General features: G+C 37.8%; 1 protein-coding gene across 1 annotated transcript; it reads right to left on the bottom strand.

The window, feature by feature from the left end:
• Positions 1 to 1,111: 1,111 nt before the first annotated feature.
• Positions 1,112 to 5,399, bottom strand: zgc:153372 (uncharacterized protein LOC767695 homolog). Its single transcript, XM_056756883.1, has 11 exons — positions 5,344 to 5,399; positions 5,075 to 5,206; positions 4,450 to 4,580; positions 4,205 to 4,355; positions 3,942 to 4,078; positions 3,751 to 3,820; positions 3,570 to 3,651; positions 3,273 to 3,404; positions 3,036 to 3,178; positions 1,978 to 2,100; positions 1,112 to 1,761 (listed from the first exon to the last, which is right to left on the bottom strand). The coding sequence occupies exons 2-11, from the start codon at positions 5,165 to 5,167 to the stop codon at positions 1,684 to 1,686; spliced, it is 1,140 nt and encodes a 379-aa protein (XP_056612861.1). The 5' UTR covers positions 5,168 to 5,206; positions 5,344 to 5,399; the 3' UTR covers positions 1,112 to 1,683.
• Positions 5,400 to 10,602: the final 5,203 nt, after the last annotated feature.

The raw sequence follows: 10,602 nt of genomic DNA, 5'->3' as shown, positions 1-10,602 counted from the left end.
AGGCAGCACATCATGATAGGTGAAATGAGGACAATGAGCATCGTTTCTTTGCACTGCGTTTACATTTACACCACACCTGTTTCCTCCACACACACACTCTGAATATCACAGCTCAACCTTTGAAGAGTTTAGGGAGGACATTCTGCCAATTTCTGATGGAGAGGAAGTCCAATATAAGCACATATGCTGCGAATCCAAATGAAACAAATGTACACACGTACCATTTACTTCGTTCAAATGCTCTGTGGCCTGTTTTATAATGCACATCCAAAACAAAGAATCTGCATCATTTACATTTACTGTAATGCTTGTTTTCTTAGGATGTGTTAATTTGGCTTCTTGATTAGGTGAGTATGATTCATTTTGAATGTTTCATGCCGTAATAACTTAGTCTTAGTTAGTTCTGCACTGCAAGATGGAGAAGCCAAAAATTGCAATTAAATTGTAAACACAGACAGCAGAGATCGTGTAAGAACACTGAGGATTTTGCTGCCACCTGGTATCTGAATATCAATCATGTTAAACCAAGTGAAAATCCTCTAATTCAATAATATTAGGCACAATTTTAGAATATTGAGCAAGATTAAGCAGTTTATACATACTGTGTCTAATATATTGTTTCATTAAATGGTGTCTCATGTGATGAAACTGATATTACTGGAAACACAAGAGACTTACATGGAAATCTCGAAATCCATCAGAGGTCACCGTTGCTCTGCTGTGTACTAATAAAAGGAAGCACATGATTTTTACGAATCAAATAAAAAACAAAAAGTTAAGTCCTTTCACCTCCAAGAAAACTTCAATGTCACATCTAAATTAAAGTATAAATAAATCAAGACGTGTTGAAGTCTTCAGAAGAAGAGTGCTTTAAACCACTTATGAGAAACAGTAGACTTCGGGGAACTTCTTTATATTTACACTATGTCTCACTTTCCATTCCTCTGTACAATCTTTGTATCACATACTTTGTATTACAACACTTTTGACGTCACTGTTGTATTCCTTATTAGTAAGTTCTTTTGGTATAAGATTCAGCAAAATCATCAGTATCAAATGTTCAACTTATGGAATGGAAGAAAAAGACTTAAACCATGTACGACAAATAAAGTATTACAAAATATAAAACTGCTTTTATTAAGACCACAAGTTTAGTATTTTTTATGATTTAACTCACCATTTATATATTTTAGCATTTAACTCCATTTATAAGTTTGATTTGATCAAAAACATAACCATTATAGCTAAAAATAATGGAATTATTAGACCTGTAAACAAGCACGTGGGGAACTAAACAGGAATGAATCTTAATTGAAGCTTCTAAGTTTAATTTAGCCTTGTGATCGAGTATCATTATCCAATATCCTATTTTACCTAAATGTAATCAAAACATAAATGATCATCCGCTTGACATGGAAACATGGCAAGGAGCCTGCTGACCATAACATACTGCGTATCATGTGATAAGGAAGGTCAACTATGTATTATGTCAGACAGAATAAAAAACAAGTTATAATTTGAGTTTGTCTGCCATCATGCCAGTAACATAAAACTGAACAATACAACTTGTATTGGAATCATTTTGACAGACAAATTTAGAATTAGTGTAATTTCTATACTCTCACTGCCAAATAAGTGCTCAACCCATTACACTTTCCATGCACTTGAGTCTCCAGAATGACCTCATTGTCCTGTCTTTGAGCACTGCTTCACTGATGAACCCAGTCTATCCGCCAGGAGGAAGGGGCTGAGGTGACAATACTGGAAACAGCAAATAATTATGAGTGTAATTTGCGTTCAATAAAATGTACAGACTAGAGTCAAAAATGAAAATATAAAGACTTAGTAACCTGTAGTTTTCAGATAACTGTATACGTGATTTTTGAAATATATATCACAAATAAAAAGTACAAGTAAACAAAAATAAAAAGAGATGCATGTATTATGTAGCATTTTGTTGTAAACCGATGGACTAACCTGTGGGTTGCCACTCAAGTTTGGGTCAGGGATGTCTAACATCGTGATACTGAAGTCTGTAGAGAAACGTGTGTGCTGGAGGATCGCGGCCATCTCTGCACCCACCTCCACAGGAACATTTGTCTGCACAAAACAAAAATCACAGGAACTATCCACTTATAGTTCACACTAAAGGGGTCACACATCGGACGAGGAACCGGGCGCAGCCCTGTAGTGTAGTGCTATTGTTTGTTAAAATGAACATATTGTGTATATGACTACACTGCACTGTAACTGTATATCTGCATCTACTCATGTATTGCACCGTACCTTTAATAACCACATTAACTCATCTACTGCACTGTAACTTTAATAGCTAATGTCTGTAACTAATGCACACTCAAGTCACTTGCACTATTGTATAGTCTATATTGTTATCTGTTCATAACCTCCTGTACATTAATGTTCACAGTATATAGCCTTCTGTATATATTGTTCATAGTACATACCGATTGTCATATTTTCATATTACATGCCCATTGTAAAGTATTTTCCTAATATTGTATTCTGTATTTATTCACACTGTATATCTGCACTTGCTAATTGCACTTCTGGTTAGACCTAAACTACATTTCGTTACACTGTACTTGTATATGTGTAATGACAATAAAGTTGAATCTAATCTAATCTACACACTGGCGCACACATTCCTCGCCTGTCGGCGGCGATATGCTAAAACTAAGGACGCTGTTCTGAGTCCTGCAGCGACACGCCACGCTTAATTTAACATTATATTAGATGTTCTTTGACTGGAATCATCTTTAACACACTGACTTCACCATAAACTGCAAGATGTATTTATCTGTTTGGACATAACAGAAAAACAGCACATTAATACAGGAAACCTCTCGATTCAACCACATTAATAGCAGAGTTGTCAGAGACGCAGCGCAGCTCAGCGCTTCCGGTGTGTGTCCCCCTTAAGACTCTGGAAAGTGATGCCCAGCAACAAGCACAAAAAAACACTAAAAGATAAACCTCTAGAGAGGCATATATTGTTTAGCTTTTTTCTGCAGTACCTTGAAAGAATGAGATGCATCAAACTCAAAACAGTCCACACAGTCAGGCACTGTGCCTTTATATGTGACGAGTGCTTTGGTTGTGAGGGAATTTTGAGGCAATTTAAAGATCCGGTAAGTTCCAGACGAATACTTAACATCACCTAAAGTCAAAACAGAAATGTTTGAATGTTGCATCTGCCGGCACCAAAATAACTTAAATCAAAGAAGTCTTTAAGGGAGAAACAAATAGGTTACCAGTCTTTTGTTGAAGTTCTGGGTTTTGAACCACAATGTGACTACCTGCGACCAGGTGAGGAGTGCTAAAACCTGTCTCTTTCATCAGAGTGATGAGGTCCTGCCAGTAGAGGGCGCCAGCCATTCCTTCACCTGATATAATACAGCAAAAGCATTGGTATACAACTTCATAAAGTATCCCTAGGGACACACATACTGCATGCTTGCTTGAACGTGAAAATAAAACAAATATTTATCACAACATTAGACAAGATGAAAAAGATTAAGAAAGATAAAAAGAAAGAAATCTACGCTTACCCCACAGAACTGGATCTTCCTTGAAAGAATCTGGAGTGACTTTGCTTGCGTACATATCACTGTAATACAACTCTCCACCCTCCTGTGAGATGCATCCATGAAATGCATGATATTCTTAGCATACAATACAACAAAATATGGCATAAATTTTATCAGTAGCCATGTGGTAAAAATAACTCACCTTAAGAACTTTGTACGCTTCTTTAATCACAGTTCTCTTATCTGGGCACAGACATATTACGCAATTTGACCTGAAAAACAATAAAACGTAGGCACTTTTACGTCACCAGGTTTCATGAGAAACCTGCAAAATGTAATGAATACAAATGTTATACATGTGGTTACAGACAATAAATTAGCATTATTGCATACACAATGACATCCAAAGAGTTCCTCTTTATCCCCGCCTCACTGAGCTTCTCCATGTATCCTTTCACAAACACGGTGTTTGCTTTAGAGTAGCCAAATTTCTCCTGATGGTACTGGCCGTATTTTTGTGAGGCAACTATCTAATAATAAAACAAACAGAGTGCTTGCTGACATGTGATGTAGTTTGTAGCTACAAGTGATTTTTTTCTCAAAACAAACACATACCTTTACAGAAAGTGTGTTAAATTGTTAGACCGGTGACGTACCATCTCATCCGTCATATCCAGTCCAGTGACTTGACCCCTCTCTCCGACCAGTTTGCTGAGGACATAGCAGTCCCTGCCTGATCCACTGCCCAGATCAAGAACTTTACATCCTTCCAGCTTCTCTGGAATCACCAAACCACAGCCAAAATACCTGTAATATAAAATAACAGATTTTACACAACAGATTACGCTATATAAATAAATTAAAATAACTTTTATGTAAATGAGAAATCTTGGTTTTGAACCTCTTACAGACATCTGGATGAACTAGTCTTAAGGCTTCACATGCGTTTTTGGGCAGCGGTCTGGAGGGCATGACACACGCGGCATTGGTCTGCAAGTCTTCTGACGTCTCCAGGCGAGAGCCATAATAATTCTAGAAAAAATTGGCATAGAAATATCGTAAGGTTCTGTTTAATGTAAGGGGTCCGACCTTTACCTTTGTCACATACAATCGGTGGGGAGGGCAATGGGCATGTGACATAAAAAACAGAGAGCAGTGCAGCTTTTCGCGGTACTTTATAAGTTGTAGTCGTGCGTAGACGACAAGAGCCGAAGAAGCATTAGCAGTGAAAGCGGCAAGTAAACGCTCACTTTTGTTAAAGCTTGAGATGTTAAACACAGAAGAACAAATAATTTACTTAGATAATTCATTCGGAAATGCGTTTGAGTTAACTTGATGCAAACGGAGTTCTTTGACCTGAGGGAGGGGTTCAAACAGACCAATCACAGCGCTTGCGTTCCGCGTAGGGTCCGCATTGAAGGTACGCGGCTCTGCGTAGGCTGCGTCCTACGCACGAGTATAAACTGAACTTAAGTCTACGCAGCGCCGTACACAGCTAATCAAAGTTCAGTTTGGAAATGGCTTACCTTCACATTTTCATGCACAGCAGAAGACATGTTTAGAGTTTGTAGTTTTCGCTGTTTAACAGCCAAGGTCCAGACACGCTTGCCGTAGTTCATATATTCAACCAAACGGTGAAATGACTAAGCTTTTTTCAGCTATTAAACGAAAAGAGTGAAGTCGCGTTAAAAATGCAAACTCACGATTATGCGAAACATAAAGACAATCTTTCTACAATCTAATTCAGCCATTTTACTTAATTTCTTGTCAACTGTAAAGAAAACTTTGCACTGACCTGTATGTGTAAAATGACTTGCTTGCCGAGTTTCTTCCAAGGTCTGCAGGTCGGAGAAATGGGCGTGTCGAAAGATAGGGGGCGTGCCGAAAGGTTAAGGTGCTCTTCCTTGGCAGCTGCCATTATGTTTTATTAGCATTTCAGTCTTTCTGCATGTTTTTGTTTACATGTAGGCTTTTAAATCAAAGCTCTACTAAAACGGTAGAAATGCCTTTTACTGTATTACAGCTATGTTGTTGCTATTCTATCATGACATCAAGGAAAGCAAATTATGTTGAACTTTAAAGCTATAGTGCAGTTGTAAGTGACAATTGTGACATTTGCTTTTGATTGTGACACTTATCCGCTGTTCCTTAAATATCACTTATTTCTAAATAGTTCAACTCCAATATATGCAATCCCCTGTAACTTCATTCTTAAGTTACAATAAAACGCAATAACTTCTATCGCTATCCTGCTTCTTTTGTTTTTATTTTAAATATATCTATGTGGTTAAACTTTAGATAATGTGATATGGTTATTTTCATTTTTAATCAGATGAAATTCGATACAAAACCCAATATTTTATTGTAAAGTATAAGACGTTTGTACAATTGGTGAAAACAGTACACAGGCGGTGATCCAAGACGATAAATAATAAATACATATAGCTAGGCAGTGTATAGTTATGAAACTCTGACCTCAGTCAAAATTATCAGTCTAGGAACAAGTAGATTCTGCAGATATCCCTTTATGATGATTATTACTGAAATGACCAAAGTGTTACACAGTTATCAACCAGCAGAGGGCGCACTGCGTCCATGTGTTAGTATGCCTTTCCGCAATAGTCACCAATGTCGTGAATTTACCAGAAGTGCAGACATTTTAGCTATTATTTAATATATTGTAGTAAAAATATAAAGAGCCAGATGTGTTGTCATAATGGCAAAGGTTACTATAACACAAAAATAAATGACTGTTAAACACACACACACACACACACCTACACAAACAATCAATCAGTCAACTACGTTAGGCTATACACACATTTAATTTGATTGAAATTGTTCACAAGTTTGACCAGAAGATAAATTCAAGCATCAAGTTTCCCGTCAATATAGATGCTAATTCACACACTAAATTTAGGGTTCTGAACTTAATACACCTTCCATTTCGTTGTAGCCTACTGTTATTTGAGACTACTGCTTTTTGCAAAGCATTTACACTTTGCGTTTTGAGTAAAGTTCATGGAGGATTTTTAAATCATTCTCTTAAACAGAGGTCACACTTGACTTTTCCCTCCATTGACTTCCATTCATACGCATGCGGACTGGAAACGCAGGGCCGTCCAACGATATTTCGCTTCATCGCAAAGTTCAAGTTTGGTGAACTCTGACCTGCGAATTCGCAGCACGTGAGTGATCAAAGTCAACTCTGAGCGCATCTATATATCGTCTCTAACCTTGGCATATTGTCTCTTAACTGTGAAAAAGCAAAACAAATTGTGAATGATCCCATTAAATGTCAGTTACACAGCTCTCTCTTTCAATGGGGGCAGCACTTGGTCATCACAAAACACCAAACCTTTCCTGCAGTCAAAGTGGGGAACTTTATGGGTAAGGTCAGTGATGATAAGGTCAAATGCAATCCAGCCTGAATCACTTTCCAGGAAATCTGTGTAAAGTACTGTTGTTTTGATGGGGGTGGAAGAATGAGTGTGTCTTGGCACGGTTAAGAGACAGTAGTATGAAGAAATCCAGTGTGATGAATACAGACATTGTTACACTCCTGTGTATGTGGAACTGGAAAAGTCTTCCCACAGTGTCCTGCTTGACATTAAACAGAATCAGTCAGCTGTGACCTTACACTGCCCTCAAAGTCCTGAGTTCTTTTACTAAACAACAGCCTGTACGCAGATTAAAGGGGATCTGAATATGTCTGGCTTCAGTCCCCGCCTTGAAAGTTAATGTCTGTGGGATGAGTCTTTTAATGTCAAAGGCAAAACAGTGTCTATAGAACAGAAAATATTTTTCAATGTTTAAGATAAAAAAAAGATCTAATACAAGTTTCTGTAGTATTTTGACTTGAAAAGCATTTATGTCTGTTGCTGTAATGTAAAGAGTAATATATACGCCAAAACAGGCCTATTAAAGCAAGAGTGCCCCCAAATAAGAAGATTCCTTCTTTATTTATTCACCATCATGTCTCTGTATGACTTTCTTTCATCTGCATAACACAAGAGAAGGTATTTTCCAGAATGTTGGTAACCAAACAACATTAAACCCCATTGACTTCCATTGCATAGCCACAAAACCACTGAGACATTTCTCAAAATAACTTCTTTGTAATCCACAGGAGGATGAGTCATATAAAGGGTTTAAATGACATGAGGGTGAATAAATGATAGCAAAATATATATATTTGGGAAAACTCTCCCTTCAAGGCAATAGTGTGTTGTTGGCTTACATTTACAAGCATTCAATATGATTTCTAAGTTACAAAATCATATCTGGCTGAGTGTTTATCAAACCTCTGCTGTTTAATTCCCCAACCCTTTGTACCCTTTGTAAGTCCATGAGGACTTTACCGCAGACCGAGAGATCAAAGCCAGCCATCTCCGCTGCGGCATTTCCACCCCCTCTGCATCCTCTGACAAACGAATAGTTGTCAAGCTCCACAACTTGACCTCGGTCTTGCTCCCAGACTTATTTGTTTAATTTCGGTTCCTTTTTTTTGTAGTCAAGGCAAGCAAAAGGTTACAGTCAGTTCAAGCCTGACAAACATCTACGCTGGGAAGAGTTCACTGCCTGACTAAAGGTTATGAGAAGTTGAAGGAAAGGGTAATCTTTGTAAGATCAAATAAAGCGGAATTCAGTGGAGGGGAATGTGTACAGTGTCACACAAGCGGCCCTTTCCTCCGCAAACAAAACCCCACTGTTCCACTTTCTGTCCGGCGCGCAAGCACGCATATGGTCTCAGAGGTCTCATTTAACCTATGCTGGCCCTTTGAACCCCTCAGACCATCTAGTTAAAGCAATCCATTGCAACACGTTCAAGGTTAGTTATTTTCCATTCACCGCAGGAACAATGTATGTTGGGGGTGTATCAGATCTTGCCGTGTTGACTCACTGCGGACGTTCAGATGGATTGTATAATGTGGCGTGAAGTGAATGTAAACTTGAAAAAAATGTTAAGATATAGCTTACATTTAACACAAATGATGTATACAAAGCAGCTCTTTCATGCACAGTCTCTCCCTCTCTCTCTCTCTCTCTCTCTGTGGTAATCTGGCATATCTAATGTGATATGTATGTGGGTCACATATATTTGTGTTTGATCTGCCAATGTGATACAAATAATGGTTTAACGTAAAGCATTATGTTTAAGGTTACAGTGACTTTTAGCAAAAGGCACGCTTGTGCTGTAAGTCAGCCAGAATGCCGTATTCCAAGTGTGCATCTCAGAGAGTCATAAATCACAGGTATGATTTTGAATTTCCAGTTGAACCAAAAGGGTCATTAGCTATCATCAGCCAAGCAGAGCACACTTTATATGTATTGTTCCACATCAGCGAATTCATGCCAACTGTGCAACTTTCTTTGATCCATCAAAAATGCACGCAAGCTCTTGTCCAATTACGAGGAAGAGGGTCTGTAAAAGAAACTCAGCAGGAATGTAAAGAGTGTCCTCGGCTTTATCAGCGTCACTGCTGTTTTACACACTTTCCTGACATAATCTCTCAGCTGTTCAGACTGGGGTAAAATGTGTCGCCCGTTATTTTTGTTAAACAGAGTATATATACTAGAAAGGACACAGAGAGGTTTATAGAAGTGCATTGTTTTATATGCTGAAAACTGTTGTTTTCTATAATGAGAGTAAGCATTGGTTTCAAATTCAGAATGAACTGACCGAATTAAGAGTTTATTTGCAAAAACAAAACAAAAATAAAAAATGTTTTTATTGTATATTCCAAGTAATATCAATTCAACTGCGGCTGGTAATTTTGATTAAGTAATAATCACAAAAAAAATGCTGCCACCTAACAAAATAAAATCATAAAAATCAAGATTTTTTGCAGATGAACTCTTCTGTTTCTAAAACAACATTAAAAAAAGGATATTTTCACATATTAGTTTAAATATTCTGAAAATGTAACCTTTCTTTGGTTGGATTGTGAAAATGATGCAAGGCAAAATAAGACTTTTAAAGTAAAAAGTTTACCTCACCTTCTATCTTTATTAGCTTTTCTTTTACAAGTAAAGTGATGACTGCCGTGCATTGTGCTTTTTAAAGGGATACCTCACCCAAAAATTCCGTCATCATTTACTCACCTTCCAGTTGTTCCAAATCTGTATACATTTCTGATGAACGCAGACAAATATATTTGGAAGAATGCTTAAAACCGAGAAGATCTTGCCCCCCATTCTTTTTTTTGTACAATATTATGACATACTTTTTATTTTTGGGTGAAGTATCCCTTTTACATTCAAAGCAGAATAAAAAAAGATTTGATTTCTGTGTTAACACACATTCAAACACGAAAAACATTTTGAATTCTAGCTCATGTACGACTCAAGTTAATCCTATCAATTTGCACTACCGCCAGCCCCCCTGCCCCCTCACTTTGACACATAAAAGGAGGTGCAGGCCTGTATTGTATGACCTAGTTTTGGGGGAAATCATGAAAGAATGATCATATTCAAAAGCAGGCTTGCACGCTTTCCTCATCTTTGAGCGTTAAAACCCCTCATGCTTGGCTGTCTATCACTGAAATGTGTAATTTTTGAGCTTTCAAAAACTTTGACGTTAAGAGTATAAATATAGAAGCGAGCAGAAGTTGAAATAGGATTTTTCTTCTCCGTTTCCTGAGAACAAGCAACAACATTGGCCTGAGGCAGGTTGTTCTGTGTTACGAGTCCCTTTTCTTCTGGCGTACCTTTTTACAGGCCGCTGATCTGTCTTGATGTTGGCCTCGGTGATGCACGAGGTCATCTCTACCCTATCACTTCCTCTCACATCTATGTCACTGCAACCAGCAGGAATTAAGGTCATGACTCAGGGCTCAACAAATAAAAATTAGGTCAGCAGCAAGGTTTAGTCAGCAAGAGACAAAGTTTTCGTGTACATCAGACATGCTTTAACAGATCTTCCGAACATGTCTTTCTACTTCCTTTAGGGGCTTGTAAAATTACTTAGCTGGGGGTTAAGTCCAGGTCCTGGCCTACTTTAGACATTATTCTACAAACATAAATCAGTTGAAGTGCAAAACAATGTGTTAAG

Source organism: Triplophysa dalaica, chromosome 9, assembly GCF_015846415.1.
Source record: "Triplophysa dalaica isolate WHDGS20190420 chromosome 9, ASM1584641v1, whole genome shotgun sequence".
NCBI lineage: Eukaryota > Metazoa > Chordata > Actinopteri > Cypriniformes > Nemacheilidae > Triplophysa > Triplophysa dalaica.
The sequence above is the reverse complement of the archived record's forward strand: the minus strand, read 5'-3'. Positions and strand labels throughout refer to the sequence as shown.